This window comes from Lottia gigantea (assembly GCF_000327385.1).
Source record: "Lottia gigantea unplaced genomic scaffold LOTGIsca_78, whole genome shotgun sequence".
Classification (NCBI taxonomy): Eukaryota; Metazoa; Mollusca; class Gastropoda; family Lottiidae; genus Lottia; species Lottia gigantea.
In genome coordinates this window covers 693,344-710,340 of record NW_008710601.1, presented here as the reverse complement: position 1 = coordinate 710,340, position 16,997 = coordinate 693,344, and the positions used below count along the sequence as shown (strand labels likewise).

Below are 16,997 nucleotides of genomic sequence, written 5' to 3'. Positions count from 1 at the left end.
GCAATATGTTACCAAAATAGATAGTGAGTGAAGGTGAATGGTTTTATGGTCATACTTACTTAAACCTTTTTTATTTATTATCAAATTTGATGATACAGATATATTGATGCTAGTTATTTTATTACATTCTAATTTTATTCCTTAAACATTTCAGGGCCGTCTTGGCGAGGAGCAACAATTGCAACCATACAACCAACGGTATTTAATTGGGGCGGTACGCTTCCCCCAGAAAGGTTTATGAATTTCCTAAAGTTAGAAAGTCATCGAAATCAAACCTCTAGTAGTATACATAGAAAAAGAAAACCTTCGTCTTTTCATAAAAAATCAACATGTCTTACAATGTTGATAGGAGCAACATCGACCCCTTCTATCGCTATAAAATGCCGAAACTCTTAGCCAAGGTTAGTATGTTTGTAAATATTTAATTCATTGACTCTGTTAAGAGTATAATGTATGTTCACATACAATAAACAGAGAACTATATGATACTGAATGGTTGTAAATTCACTTGGTATTTATGTATTGATAATCTGTTATCCAGTAGCTAACTATCAGGTAATCTTATTCTGAACTTGTTGAATTTTATCATAGAGACCTTTTTGCAATTGCTTAGGTATTGCTGCAATAAACTTATCCCAATAGTTTTATTACTTTCAAATTGTTTTACAGGTGGAGGGAAAAGGAAATGGCATTAAGACTGTTATTGTGAACATGGTTGATGTGGCCAAAGCTCTTTCCAGGCCAGCTACTTGTAAGTTTCATTTGTAATTTCTTATGTATAGATTTGATTGAGACTGGTTAATATCAAGACATAATGTAGTCTATTCCAAATTTTATTGTAGGCATACCCTTTATATTTTTTACATTTGAAAAAATGTTGTCTTAATTAAAAGGAAGCTTAGATATGACGAGTCATTTTGCATTTACCATAAATTATATTCTATTTTCAGATCCTTGCAAGTTTTTTGGCTGTGAGCTTGGTGCACAAACTCAATTTGATTTAAAGAATGATCGCTATATTGTCAATGGCTCTCATGATGCTGAAAAGCTTCAAAATCTTTTAGATGTTTTTATCAAAAAATTTGTTTTGTGTCCTGAATGTTCCAATCCAGAAACAAAACTTGTAAGTAACTTTTTCCAAGTGATTTGTCACAAATTTAAATTCACAAACAATCCTTGAGTCCATTTGCTTTATATTTTAAATCTTGGCATACCTGTGTCATTGTTGACAATTTCCTCCTGCATTTAAAAATGGAAAATACCTGTCTATATTTTAATGATTTTGATATCTCTTCATTTTAGGCTGTTCAGGCCAAGAAACAGACTATTTCCCAGCGCTGTATAGCTTGTGGGTACTCGGGTCAAATTGACATGAGGCATAAATTAACCACATTCATTCTGAAGAATCCATCAGACCAGGTGAGCAAGTTTAACTCAGTACCCACGGTTATTGAACAATATGATGAGTAATGTTGAGGATTCCCCTTCTGATTACTGAGGAGAAATCAACAACTGATTGTTATAAAATATTTGAGCGTACATTGATGGCTCAAAATAGGCCATATGGTACTTTGTGAAAAATATCTACAGAATTCATATTGATCGGTTCCAATAATCAGGAATTTTTTTCTTTGAATATATTCCAAACTAAATTAGCAATATGATGAGTGATGTTGAGGATTCCCCTTCTGATTACTGAGGAGAAATCAACAACTGATTGTTAGATATGAGCTTGCATTCATAGCTTAAAATAGATATCAACAACTGATACAATATAAAAAAAAAAAGTTTTCAAGATGTTTCATTTGATTGTACCGGTATTTAATTTTGTTATTTAAGGTTGAGTCAACCACAACCCCTAAAAAGCAAACTAAAAAGGGTGGTAAAAAGAAGGGTGATAAAGATGATGATAGAGCTAGTCCTGAGGCTAATGCTCAACAACAAATGGCTGCTCAGAGAGCTTCAGGAGGGGTTATAGATGCTCCACCAGAGGTATGGTATAAATTGGCCATCAATTGAAACAAATTGGACAAGGTGATGAGAATTCAGTGGGTCCCCCTAATCTGAATCTAGATGAGAACACCACTTCTGATTGTCCCTTATCCTTTCTCAGTTATCAAGATTTTGAAAACCTCAGTTGTTTTATGTATAAACCTTGAATAGTAAGGTCACATATTCATGGTAAAGTAATCCGTTTGTTTCCATTAGATACTTAACAATAACAAAATGGATTTTGTGGACAAGGTGATGAGAATTCAGTGGGTCCCCCTAATCTGAATCTAGATGAGAACACCACTTCTGATTGTCCCTTTAGTCTTTCTCAGTTATCAAGATTTTGAAAATTCCTTAGTTATTAAAGTTCTAAACCTTCAATACACATAGTATGGTGACATTTATGGAAAAGTGACCCATTTGCTTCCAGTTTTTTAGTTTTTATGACAATTTACCAGACCCAGGTTCATACAGATAAATTATTGAAAGTCTTTGATTTCAAGCACCACTGTGATAAGTGCTGTGACATGATCACTCTTTAGGAACATAGCTGTACACAAGAGAAGTACTCCAAGCTAATATGAACCTGGCATATCTTATTGACATAAATCATCTGTGTTACAGTTTCAAGAGGAAGATGATGATGGTGATTGGGGTGAAGATATTACTGAAGAAGCTATTAAACAGAGAATGGAAGAATTAACTGATGCTGCTAAAGGCTTGGCTTTAACTGATGATTTAGAGAAAACACCTGAAGAAAGAATAGATATTTTCTACAAGTTCCTTCAGGTAATTATCCACAAATCATACTTGAAACTAATGTCTGTACTAATTAGAATGGATTATTTTGTTATGAACAAAATGATGAGTAATGTTGAGGATTCCCCTTCTGATTACTGAGGAGAAATCAACAACTGAATGTTTCATATTCTTATTATTTGTTATTATATTTCTCAACAGTTTTAAGATTTTTTGGAGATGAGATCCACTCATACAATTTTTTTATTTGAACTATGATTGTCAATTTCAGTTGAAGCGAGATGATAAGAAAGTTAATCAAGTACAAGAAATTACGGCTGAAGCTGAAAGACTGGAAGTTAAAGATAAAGCTACCTTAGTATTAGTAGAATTACTATTTGATACTAATATTTTACAACAGATTAAAAACCACAGAAAACTTCTGCTTAGTGTAAGTAGACTTGTACACAATTCCATTTGGAAGCCATCTTTAGTTAACAATATGATGAGTAATGTTGAGGATTCCCCTTCTGATTACTGAGGAGAAATCAACAACTGATTGTTTCACATTCTAAATATTTAAGAATTACTTAATTGAATTTATTTTACTAAAGCTCAGATTGTTTCAAAATATAGGCATTCGCAAACAGTACGTTTTGGAAAAATATCTACTGATATGCAATTGTCTTGATTGGTTCCAATAATCAGGAATAGTCTGAGAATTTATTCCAAACTAAATTAACAATATGATGAGTAATGTTGAGGATTCCCCTTCTGATTACTGAGGAGAAATCAACAACTGATTGTTTCACATTCTAAATATTTAAGAATTACTTAATTGAATTTATTTTACTACAGCTCAGAAAAAGCTGAGGATTCCCATTCTGATTACTGAGGAGAAATCAATGACTTTTAAATATTGATCTTCATCTGTATGCTGATTTATGTGAATTAAATTTATTTCAGTTTTGCTATGAAAATCCTAAAGCTCAGAAATATCTCTTGGGTGGTATTGAACAGTTGGTAGGAGAGGTACATAAAGACATCTTGTTACCTAAAGTACCCCATATACTCAAGTTACTGTATGACACTGATATTGTGGAAGAGAAGGTCATGCTAGAGTGGGGTGAGAAGGTATCTAAGAAGTATGTGTCTAAACCTGTAGCTCAAGAGATACATGATAAAGCTGAACCGTTTATCAAGTGGTTGAGGGAAGCTGAAGAAGAAAGTGAAGATGAAAGTGAAGATGAAAATATTGAGGTGAGATTCTGACTTAATGATATGATTTGAAAAAATCTGGATTGTTCTTTTCATATTTTTACTGTAGGTGACTCCACTTGTCATCCATGATCTGACAGAATTGTTGTACATCTTTTGTTCTGAAAAAGAAATAAAATGAATGGAGTTTTCCGTCTTAATCTTATACACTTAATTAATGAAGACAGACAATGCCATGCAGTTTGCAATGAGGCAATTTTTGTCAGGACATGGCATTAGCCTACTGTTTTGATATCTTACTGTCGATGGATGTTGTAATGTAATATCAGTATTGAGATATTCATAGTACAATTGTCTTCCCAATTGCACAAGTTTTGAGGTCAAATCTGTCGAAAATGAGATATATTATTTAACCTTTCCTTCAGGTTGTGTACTCTACAACAGAGAAAGTTGGTGAACAGAAAACACCGACAGCTAAACCTACAACTACTACCAATAATAAAGATACTAGTGGTGGTGATGATGATATAGATATTGATGCTATTTAAATTATTATATCAATATTATAGCCTTTCTTTACTCTTGTTTTATAGTTATCTTTCCTTAGTCAGTAGCACTGGACACAATCAGATGAATAAGGGGCACTCGATTGGTTAGTTTTTCACGTTTTAAATTCGTGTTATAAACTGGAAGTAAAAAACGTTAAACAGGGTTTAGAATGGGTTCCATGTGTGCCCAAAATTGAGATATAGACAGAATATGAAATGGTGGACGAAGGGATATAAGGGTAATTTTCCAAAAATGGAACAGATGTTCAGAACACCAATTGAATGCCAGCCTAGCCTCATCTTTGTTGGTTGTGGAAGCTTATCTAAGGAAAGATAACTCTGAATCTATATTTAACATTTTAGCCTTCTGCTTCTTTTGCTTTATGTCTAGAACCTATATTGGGGATTTGTGGTTTGGTTTTTAAGTTATATTTAAATTAAATGATTTGTTTGTTAATATCTGTGATTATTTTGTGAAAGAAATTACTCTAGACTTTTAATTCTAGTCTAATTTTGTTTTTTTCTAATCTAAGGTTAATTTTTTTGGGTCAAATTTATTATTTGTGTAGTGCTGTATTTGAAAGTTTCACTGAATTTGATTTTTCAGTGGTGAAGAAATGGACATTCCAAATCTTTTCTGATTTAAAATTTTAGATTTTTTTGATAGATCATTGTAAAATATATGTAAACGAGAATATACCAAAGTTGATTTAAAGGCATACTAAATATAGGATTTGATTGAAAAATTATTTCTTCTGTAACTAAAGTGAAGGTAACTTCCATAACCTCTCTTCAATTTTAAAATCTTGAGGAACATCAATATAACACTATTTTAGCATTTGGTGAATTTATCAGTGAAGTATATGATTATCTGTTGCAAAATGAATTCATTTGATAGGACCTGATGAAAATGTATATATGAAAATGTATGTGAACTATCAGCAGCCAGTCTTTAAACCAACTGCCCAATATTCTAAATATGATTTTCTACCTACATGTGTCTAATATAATTGAACTATTTGATTCTACAGTCTTTGAATGGCATTTAGCAATTGTGAGTACGATACATAGGCACAGCTTTATGGAACAACAATCACTGGTTAATGTTTTATGCAACGTTTCAACGTGTTTTCCCCGTCGTTCTCAGGCACATAGTGATATATAGTTTGCCCATTACTTATCAATATAGTTTGCCCATTACTTCTTATCACTATGTGCTTGAGGTTGACGGGGGGAAACACGTCTAAACGTTGCATAAAATTTTAACCAGTGATTGTTGTTCCATAAAGCTGTGTTTATATATTTGAACCTAGTCTAAATAGAGAACAAAATATATTAAATTGGCCCAGATTTAGGATAGTTAGACAACCATTGAAGTGGTGTTCTCAGTTCCTACTTCTTATCTTTCTTCTTCTATCTTGTCTTTGTCCAATCTAAAATCTATGACCTGTTCACCTAGAATGAACATTGACAGTTTGGGATAATCCAATGTTAAGGGATTCTCAGATCTTTCAAGCTGGTGTCATTTTGATGGTTATTCTGGTGTTCTGGTGTATTTCATTTGAACTTTCCTCTAAATTTCTGATTGTGAAGGGTATATAGCAGTTTGAATATTTACTTTTCAGGACCTCTGGTTGACAGAGCTCTATGTTGTAGTAAATATTCAAATTGCTATATTCCTACCAATGATGTATATATACTATTGTATGTTTCCAGTCTGTACCTTTGTTAAAGACAAATTTAGTCAAATATTTTTGTATGCTTCACTCTTTAATTATTACAATTAAACAGTATTGAATGGAAGTTATGTTTTTTTTTAATTATTATTTGAAATGGAATTTGGATGTTCGTCCTGTCTTTGTCGACCTTGTTTTGAAGAAGAAAATTCTCAAAATATTGCATCTGTCTGGCACAAGATGGAGACTTCTAGGTCGCTGTTGGCAATTGATGACAATTATGTCTTTTAATGGCATTTAGCAATTGTAAACACAGCTTTATGGAACAACGATCACAGGTTGGAAGTTTTATGCAACGTTTCGACGTGATTGTTGTTCTATAAAGCAGTGCCTATGTACATATGACAATTATGTTGTATGAAGTAAGGAATGTAAGTCGGTTGCTGTTTTTCAGAATTAGTACAACAGATTCATAGATCCCCATATATCATATTTCTATCCTAACACTTCTTGATAAATCCAATATTACTGATAATTATAATCAAGAAAGTGAGATAGTCTTGAAAAGATTTTGCATTGATAAAATATGGTCAAAGGAAAAATAAGAAAACAACAAATTAATACAAAATCAACAATTTATTTAAAAATATAAACAAAAATATATTATGACAATACAATAAGAAAGTTTTCTTTGAAATATGAACACATTATTAATACACTTAGAATGTTATTGCATTATTGTAGTGTAGCCATTAGTAGTTGAGTTAATTTTCCATCACCAATGTTACTGGATATGTCGAGTTTAAAATACCACATTCTTCTGTCCACCTAATGTTATTTCATCCCAATAAGCTATTGATTTGACAAATTCTATCACTTGCTGATATGATTCATCACATAAACTCTTATAATGACCTGAAAAAAAAACCGGTAAAAATCATTAATCTTTAGATATCATTATTGGTCATGATTTCGTCCTTGCAGTCTGGTCACGAGTTTTATCAATACATTAACTTTACTGTCATGACTACATCCATGCACTTAACAATCTTAATTTCATCCTTGTATTACTGACCAATCCTTCATTACACTTGGTTATAATTTCATGCTTGCATTATCATGACAATCCTTTCATGACTTGATCCGGGTGCCGGACAACTCTTTATCCCTGCAACCAACAGTTAAGTCTTTATCCCTGCACTTTATCCTTGTACTTTACAGTTTTGTCTTTATCCATTAATGACATTAACCTGTACTTAACAGCCATTTCGTTATCCTTGCACTTAACAGGCATTCTTTTATCCTGGATTTTAACATGACCGTAACCGTTACTTAACAGTCATGTATTTAGTCTTGTACTTAGAGGTCATGACGTATCCTTTCACAAATGATCACGACTTTGAACTTTCTCTTGATCGTCATGAATTGAACCTTTAACAGTGATGTCTAAAGAATACACTAAACAGCCATAATCATTGCCCTGGTCATTTCTTTATCCTCACAGCCATTTCTTTGGCCTTTCAATTAATATTACTTAACATTCATGACTTCATTCCTACATTATTGGTCCGTATCCCTGCACTTAACTGTCATGTCTTTTAACTTGCACATCATAATCACGACTTTCTTGCATAGAATTACTTTATCCTATGAACTCATTTTTAGGTCTATGCCTTTCAAATGCTATTAAACCTTCTGTCAAAAAATAAATGGAAATTTACCTTGATATTTAAAGAAACCATGGACAGCTCCCCTCACTAAATAACTTGTTACAGGTACATCACATTCTTTCAATTTCTGTTTATAATCTAAATAGAACACAAAATAGTGGGATTTAATAACGACTTGATAATTCCGCCTCTGTTAGTCTTGTCCACCTTGTCAGTGATGCAAGTTGAAGGTACTTTGATGGAAAAGATTATATTATAGTCTTTCATATGGGAACCCAAGTTCCGTGTACCTTAAAATTCCTGACACCTTCGAAAAGACGGATGGAGTAGACGTATTGAACTGTAGTAATTATGATTAATAATAAAAGGGCCAAGAAGATGCAGGGAAGAGGGTAAAATTTACTTGTAAATTTGCAAACAACGTTTACCTGCCAATATGGAAACTGCTTTTTATTTATTTTAGAGCAAGAAAAACAGGCATAATGATATTCTTAATTGTCTAAGCTTACATACCATATATAGCATCTCTAAGAGGATCTATCTGTGCTATAAGAAGAAATGTCTTAGGTTGTTTTGTAAAATCAGATCGTAATAATGGTGAAGCTATCGGGTCATTTCTCTCTTCATCTTTATTTAAAAACTGTTTATAACTCCTGAAACAAAATGGCTGATTTGAGAACACGTGAATACTGCGTTGGTTGTAACGATTGTAATGGCACTGGCGTTTTTATGAATCATTAAGCGGGTGTAGGGGAGGGGTTGTTGCTTGAGTAGTAGCCACAAAATTGTCAAAGGGCTCACAGGCACTCTCTCCCCGCTTAAGATGGTAACAAATTTGAGATTAGAGTGGAGGCAAAGCTTGGTCATCCTGTCTGCCGAATTCCCCTTGCAGCCGTTTTGCTTTCATTTGTTAAAAACGCAAACATTTACTAAAAATAGCGATATGCATATTTTATTCACGGATCTCATTTACCAATTGATTATTGGATCTGTACTCTCTCAGGACGAAGTAAGACCATCTCCACACAGAACTTACCATTCCAACTGGTGTTTCGTTAATCCTGGTCCATTTTCAAATTCTGTCATCGATGGCTGATTAAAGTTTAAATCTAGCACTGGATATATTAGTACCTGAAATAGAAGTACATGATAATAATTAATTATTCATATAGATGAAGCGTGCGTTTCACATTTTGCTAAAGCGCAAGTAAGGATGCACAAGATGCCTCTTTGAAGTCATGGATTGTGGCACTTATGATCTCGATCTTTTAGCCTCTACTCTACAATAAACCATTTATATAAGATATGCGAAGTTACAGAGTGGAATTTCTTGTTCAGAAATGTGAGCATGTCCTTTCTCGTTAGCAATTGTAGAGAACATCAAATCCAATCAAGTATATGGGCCTGGCCTGAAGAGAGTAAAGGGACAAATGCGCCATTTTGGGGGGTTGAAAATATATAAATAGTCTTCAGAAGTACTAGAAATGTACGAAAATCGCATTATTCCTTCAAAAATAGCTCATACTATGGGACTAAACTATGATTGGTCAAAAGAATGGCGCGTCTGTCCCTTTAAAGCTTTAAGATTCCAGTTTAATGTTATGTTTGCAAATAGTTATTATTGAGTTCTATTTCTAAAGTTTTTATCAAGTGCTCCGGTTGGAAAGCTAACGAAGCATTACCTGAAAATCTAATCCAGACATAAGATGAGAAACACTAGCTGCTATTTGACCACCAGCACTATCTCCTGCTACACCTATTTTACTTTCTAACACAGCACCTGGAATTCAATAATATTTCACTGAAACTATAGTTATATCAGGGTCCAAATGTGTAAAACTTAGTTTAAACAGCCATTTTACAAGGATAACAACTTAGGATCCTTTCTACCAGATGGTTCATGGCTAAACAACTTAAGTTCAAGAGGACCCTTTCTACCAGTTGATCCTTGGCTAAACCTCTTGGCACTGAACCTTTCCGGATTATTGCTACAAATTTTCAGCCGGGTTAACTGGAATAATGAGGAAAGATGACTTGTTCAAGGTCAACAGACTTTCACACGCCGACCAAGATCAGGACTCACGACTACCATTTGTTCGACGCAAGTAAGCTTCCAATGAATGCTAACCGACTTTGCCAAACATTTTACATACCTAGTAATCCTAGATTCATTTTCACCCATCTTACAACACATTTAGCATCATCAAACGGTGCAGGGAATTTATTTTCTGGTGCTAGACGATATTCTACATTAACAACTACACAATTAGCTTCTCTGAAATACAAAAAGGTGAATTAAGCACACCACCAGCTGTCCTGATGAGGATTGTGTATTCGAAACACGTGAGAGATAAGCTATAGTCAATTAAATCATTTCAAATGATATGAAATGGGAACGTCCTTCTTTTCTGTTTGGGCTAAGGGCGGACCAACGCTATGAAGTGACGCACCCGAACGACTAGACGCATTTTCCATGTCAGTCCCCCCGATCTATATCACTGTTTCACTGACAAGGGGAAACTAGGTTGAAAATTCCGAAGATATTATCTCAACCTATATGGGAGATTTTAAAGGTATCCGGTGGACTAAAGGAGTTAATCAGGTCAATCCTAGATGAAATTAATATGTGTCACAGGATCTTATTTAAGACTATTATAATATATCATACTGACCAGCCTACAGGCTACTCTACCTACAGGCTTTTATCTAATTAATTTCTAAAAATATTCACAGCCTCAAATTTCCTTCTGTCGCGTTGACTTTAAAGGAACGTTAGTCAAGATTAAAACAGCCATCTTGGATCTCAAATTCGTAACCCTAAAGTACAATAGCCATAACCTCCTTTGTGTATCGTACCAGGATTATTATTCGCTAAATAAAATTTCATATTCAATAAGAAATTTTTGCATTTTTTTACTTGCACAATTGAATTGCAAACATGGATTATTTGATGTAAAATTCGACGCAATATTCACGAAAATTTGCCTCTGGCCAATCAATTGTCATGTCACTTCACCTTGTACTTGGCGTTTCAATTCACCAGCATATCAAGGCAGTCAGGTGGAGACATTCCATGTGTACTTTATTCTACCCGCTGTTACATTTAAATTTGCATATTACGAGTATTAATGATTTGCTTTAAAGGAGCAGATGCACCGTTTTCATACGTCAGTCTTAAAAACGGGAATTTAAGTCAATCAGTAATAGTGTTCACAGCTCACCGTCAAAATTTGAGTCTTCCAATCCATTTGCGTTATCATTATTTGAATTATCCGCGTTTGAAAGTTAAAATGACGACTCGTCATATTAAGATACTCTGATATATAGAAAAGACATATATAGAAATAGTGAGTACCGGTAAAATTCCTAGTTTGAGATATTTTTGAAAGAGTTATCCGATTTTCTAACATTTCTAGTACTTCTGGAGACTATTAATATATTCAAGACTAAAATTAACCCCCCAAAATTGCGCATCTGTCCCTTTAATGTATTATAATAATAAAGCATAAAGCTTGTCGTGTAGAGAAATGTTTGATTCCATATCGTTTCAAAGAAAAACAGAAACCCTCAGTTACCTAAATCTAAATATATGTTTCGCATTCGTTGTCACTCAAAATTGTCGGCAACAAAGAAATTACGAGTTCCTAAAAATCTTCCTAATGATTGAATTGAAAAGGTAAAAAATTGCAATGTCATAGGCTATTCTGTTGATAACATTAGCCTATTATCATTTATTGCAAGAGAACTTCTGAAAAATGATACAGATGGCGAAGGCTCTTTCGGTCGATGACGTAAATATTCAGACTCTTAAAACATTTGCAAATTGTACCCAACATTTTGCAAGGAATATCTCTTATCCCTTTTAATACATTTCACACAAATCTCTCTTTGATTTTGTGGCTTTAACATGATCTATTAAAGAAATTAATCAGTAGCGATATTGACACTGACCGTGTACTAAGATTTAATGATGGTCTTTCAATGTTTGTATGCTTAACGTGACGTGATAAGTAATTTTTTACGTCAATTATACTGTTTTCTAAGTCAAGACAAGACCACGATCGAACTGACTTCATAAAACTTGACTTCTCATTGGAACTTCCTCTCTTAAGATGAAAATATCCGCATCGATCGCGGCACCAAACGGCGGACACCGCCATGAGTTTATATACGCACATTTTTTTAAGACAAGAGTTGTTTTTTTGTACAAACTTACGTTTTGTTTACATAGTGGAACGTGAAACAATTAACTAATCAGAAATTAGGCCAGTTTCACGTTGATATGACGTCATAGACTTCAAAACTAGGTCAGCATAAAATGACTCCTTAATGATCATTAGTGTAGGCTCGCGACGCCTGTGTTCATTAAAACGAATTTTAGAATTAGCATGAATAAAATCCACGCCTAGATTTGTTTAAGCTCTGTCCCGTATTTTGACCAATGAAAAATATGGGTCAATTTCACGTAACATGACGTAATGACAAACTAACCAATCAGAAACTAATGTCACCTTGACACGTGCCTTGTGAATGAAATGTGAATCTTTAGCTGTTCAAATGACAACCGATTTAAATATATTATGTTGGCATCATGGAGTTATATATAACTCTATGGTTGGCATACATCCCATGCGTTTGAATGATGCACAGGAGCGTGTCATTTTAGCCTACCGGCCCACCTAAAATGAAGGGTTTATTAATACCTGCTCAATATTTTACAAAAGGAATCTGTTGTTTTTCTGGAACCAAAGACCATTCCTCCACCATGGAAATATATTACAATTGAAGGAACTTGTGGTAATGTTTTAGGTCGGATTATATCAACTGGAATGCCTGCTGCAAAAAAAGAACAAGATATATGAAAATCTATCTCTTCATTCATAATTTACTACAATGAAGAAATGAAACGATTTGGAGTTCGACATATTGCGTGCAATTTCAAATTTCCCACATTGCACACGACATAACATTGCCATTATTTATAAGACCAAGGAATGAACATAAGGCCTACATTTCTGAATATATCAGACCACTGAATAAAGTATTTGGGCTCAATATAACAATGGGAAATGAAATGAGACCCCCATTGCACACTGCATAACGTTATCTCTCTTCATAAGATGAATACAAATTTCATTATATTAGAATGGTATTTAAGCAAAGTATTAGGACTAGGACGCAATAACACAATGGTAAATGAAATGAAATGAAAATGAGTTTTTCGCCCAAATTTTCTGTCCTGACTGAAATAAGAGCATTCACATGGGAATTTGGGAGGTTAGTGACAAAAAAATAACAATTTCAATATGTCGACTCAGGAAGAAAAAGTAATAAAGCAGTAATATGATGTTATTTAGGCCTACAAAAATATCACCAAAAAGGTATGTCAAAGGTCATTTGTGTCGGTTCATTAAAAAAGAGAATAAAGAAGCTTAAAAGAATATAAAAGAGAGGTAAAATAAGGAATGTAATATTATACTGTAATAAAAGATACTATAGCCAATGATACTGTTACAACATAAATTGAATAATGCAACCAAGCGAAAACCTCCACGCTACGTTAACTTCAACATTTTTTGCCTATAATAATCACTAGTTTAGGTGGTAATTCAAGCTGTGAAAACTCGCTATTACATATTACATAGTACAGGTAAAGGTTATATTTTACTTCAAGGTATTCGATCCTTGAATTTATAATCATAGCAATTACAGAGTGCTTCAAAATATTCAGGCTTTTAAGTTGAAATGAAATGAATGGAGTTTTACCTCCTACTTTTCTGCACCATGTGGGCTAATGAAAACATGCAATGCCATGCAGAGTGCAATGAGGAAAATTTTGCCAGGACAGTTGCATTAACCTGGTCTTTTTCGATTTCCAACTGTCGATGAATCTTTTGAAGTGCACAGCCTGTAGCACACGGAGCCTCGGTTTATTGTCCCATCCGAACTGGAGTAGTCAAACATTAGTATAGTATTTGTCAATCGGGATTCATAATGTTGGATAATATGCCTACTTGTAGACGAATGAATCTCTTTAAATTAAGAAAAATTTGACAGTTAATTTTCAGGTGACTGTTAATGCGGATGTAAGTAAATATACTTGTGAAACCGGTCCTTTTCAACCTTGTATGTGCAACTAGACCAAAAAGTCAAATATATTTTAGTTTCAAATTATTACGTGTAATCACTACGTTAACCAAGCAAATAAACGTATTTTATCTGATCCCGTTCTAGTGATTGATAAAATACCTAAGACTGGGAAAAGCTCAGAATTACTGACGCCCAAAAATTGTCATATATTGATAACTATTATTTATATAATTCATTTTCACTTTTTCATTTTTTAAATAATACTTTCCTATTTAAACGCACTCATGCGACAATAAGAAAATAACCATGCTTGTGGCGTGTGTTTTTCAGTGGGTTACTACTCACCACCCCGTGATCTGACGATATCGCTATGCAACACATGTTCTAGGTCATGAGGAATTTTAGGAATCGCAAATGAGTAGGCTAGCGCCGCTTTTCTGGCAACGTTTCCCTCACTCCACACTGCATTGCGTTGTACGTCTTCATTAGTCGTAAAACACAAGGACTTCATTTCATCTAATAAGTCACTATGCATTTTCAAAATTTTATAATTAATACACATACCTTTACATTTAATACTGGGAACGATGAACTGCCGAACAGACCCATCAAATTCTTCTGGAGCCTGCCCAAACTTCTTCAATAACCTATTAGACCAATCTCTACCCTCGTGTACTGGTACTTTGATATGATCAGGCATTGGATCTTCAGACAGGATCTTAAGATAGGACAGAGTCTCATCATGAAATTGGTACTTATGACTAAATTTCTTTAATTCTTCTGGAACTTCCATTGCAGTGTCTTTGGAATCTTCTATTTTGTCTGATGGCTGGGGTGATAAGAGTTGCTCAGTATTTTCAAACTTGCCAATTAAATCAGATAGGGAATCAGAAAACACACCTGGTTTTGGCACCAACGCCAACGACGAATATCCTGATTCAAAACTTTGAAGATTCAACGAGTTTATGTCGGTGTCCAATAAACTTATATTGTCATTAATATCCAATGATAAAGAATTGAACAAATCAGAATTTGATTGCCAGTCTTTCCGGATTCCACCGAGTCGAGCTTTAGTTTCAGGCGTTAAAAATCCAAATCCGTTATCTAAAGAATGTTTCTTTGGCGGATATTTATGTGAACACCCTTTTCTAGAGTTCCTGGAAGTCGAAGTCGAGAGTTTGGAACAAAAATTCGGTCTTATTCCGTTTTTATTATTACACTTTTGATAATTACTGTTTTTAAACGAATCAATATGACTATCTTTAAATAGTTTTATTCGAGCACTATCGTCAACGTGAGGATTCCTTGATTCTGATTCCTGACAATCGATTCCTGGGTTCCTGACATTACTTTGGTTCTCTAAATGTCTGCTTGAATTGAAGTAATGACTATTTGAAGTCTGCAGATTGTGTTGTTTAGCGTAATTGAGATATTTCTCCGATTTGCTCCAAGTTGAATCGACTGAGTTTTGTTGAGTTAAGACCAAGGGTCGTCTTGAAAATTTTGTGGCTTGTAGTCCTTGAACTTTGACACTTGTTACGTCACTCACAACAGCCCCAGGGATGCTTCCATTCTTTAGTTGACCAATGTGACGTCGTTTCAGGGATCGTAATTCTTCAACACTGTATTCACATGGCACAAATCTTCCAAATTCATCTAGTCTATCGACTGGTGTGGAACCGTCATCGTCATCGAAACTGGAATGATAAACACAAGAAGTTTAAAAATAAATGGCATGCATGCAACTTTTCCAGCCTTGAGTCCTTTTGAAACTTTGTCAACCTAAGAGCTTCTAACTTTTATTAGTAAAAAATCCTTTAGCGAGAGTCAAACGTTGTCAATGACACCAATGCTTGATCCAATACTATAGTTTGAATTATTGTTGATAAAAGTTAAATTTCACTAAACTATCTATGATAGCTTACAGCCTGTACTACTAGTCCTACTTTGAAGTCTGAATAGTGTCCCTACTAGTATGTCACCTTCAAGTTACTAATGTAATTAGACACGACAGCTATAAAAATAAAAACACCATCACACTAACACAGATGGAAACGAAACATGTCACATTTTAACCAACTGCTACTATAAGGTCAAAATTGTCAAGTCCCTTTGTTTGCTATAGTAAACAAAGCCATGTTTTACCTTTTCGCGCCACCGTATGTTACCTTTAAACTAAAATGATCTACATTTCTTTTTCTACATTCAAAATTTTATTTAAAAAATTAAAAAAATAACGAATAAAGCACATACAAAAAGGATAAAATTACAGCATATTAAAGATATATTACCTTCGTTTTTAAACTACCTGTTATCCCATTCAAACCCTACTCGAGTCTTTTGTATTCAAGGGTTTGGATAATGAATGGTCGCATCTGTGCCAGTAGACCTATTGCCAGCTCGTATAGATTGAATGCTTGGCTGAACATAATATACGTCAGTTTGTGTTAAAACATTCTTGATATTTTAACGATTTTCTACTTTCAGACCATAATTTATTTATTTTTTGTCCTGAATTAAAGTCTATATCATTTATGTCACGGGCTGAGAGAAGTCATATATTATACTCGGTATTTAATTTATAATATAACGTTTATATAACTTTGATATAATGTTATAATTTATACTGAATAAAGTCTGAGTCTCGAGTAGATATAGGCCTAAATATATTATCCAGAATATGTCGATTGTATCGTGCTCTTATTATATGTTCCATTGACGATATCACATCCGTGTATCACGTCTGAAGAATATGGTAGGCCAGAGTTGTCAGGCTGACCTATTACATGCTCTGTTTTAATGACCTATTCGATATCCGATAGCACATATTATACGTGCTGTATGCAAATGCACTGTATACAAATATTTAAAGAGACATATGCGCCATTTTTTGGACCAATCGTTCCTTAGTCACAGAAAGAAAATTTTTTTTAGATAGTGTTCACATAAATTTTAGCCTTCAAATACAAGTGTTTCCAGAATTATCCGTGTTTGATTGTTAAAATGACGACTCTTCATTTTAAGACACTCTGTGATATATAGAAAAGACTTAAATAGAAACAGTG

The 16,997-nt window shown here is 33.9% G+C and overlaps 2 protein-coding genes across 2 annotated transcripts in view; one reads left to right on the top strand and one right to left on the bottom strand.

Moving 5' to 3' along the window:
- Positions 1 to 329: 329 nt before the first annotated feature.
- Positions 330 to 4,002, top strand: LOTGIDRAFT_132224 (hypothetical protein; the record flags this gene model as incomplete). Its single annotated transcript, XM_009066587.1, has 8 exons — positions 330 to 401; positions 670 to 751; positions 951 to 1,123; positions 1,303 to 1,437; positions 1,846 to 1,992; positions 2,617 to 2,781; positions 3,023 to 3,181; positions 3,697 to 4,002. The coding sequence occupies 8 exons, from the start codon at positions 330 to 332 to the stop codon at positions 4,000 to 4,002; spliced, it is 1,239 nt and encodes a 412-aa protein (XP_009064835.1).
- A 2,789-nt stretch (positions 4,003 to 6,791) lies between these two features.
- LOTGIDRAFT_236258 (hypothetical protein) overlaps positions 6,792 to 16,997 on the bottom strand; it is a gene marked incomplete at its 5' end in the record, with an annotated part of 13,439 nt that continues 3,233 nt past the window's right edge. The window contains 8 exons of the mRNA XM_009066586.1: positions 6,792 to 7,087; positions 7,894 to 7,980; positions 8,356 to 8,495; positions 8,879 to 8,973; positions 9,525 to 9,622; positions 9,996 to 10,117; positions 12,546 to 12,678; positions 14,278 to 15,629. Of these exons, the coding sequence (XP_009064834.1) occupies positions 6,975 to 7,087; positions 7,894 to 7,980; positions 8,356 to 8,495; positions 8,879 to 8,973; positions 9,525 to 9,622; positions 9,996 to 10,117; positions 12,546 to 12,678; positions 14,278 to 15,629 (2,140 nt within the window). The 3' untranslated portion in view covers positions 6,792 to 6,974. The remainder of the gene's footprint in view (positions 7,088 to 7,893; positions 7,981 to 8,355; positions 8,496 to 8,878; positions 8,974 to 9,524; positions 9,623 to 9,995; positions 10,118 to 12,545; positions 12,679 to 14,277; positions 15,630 to 16,997) is intronic.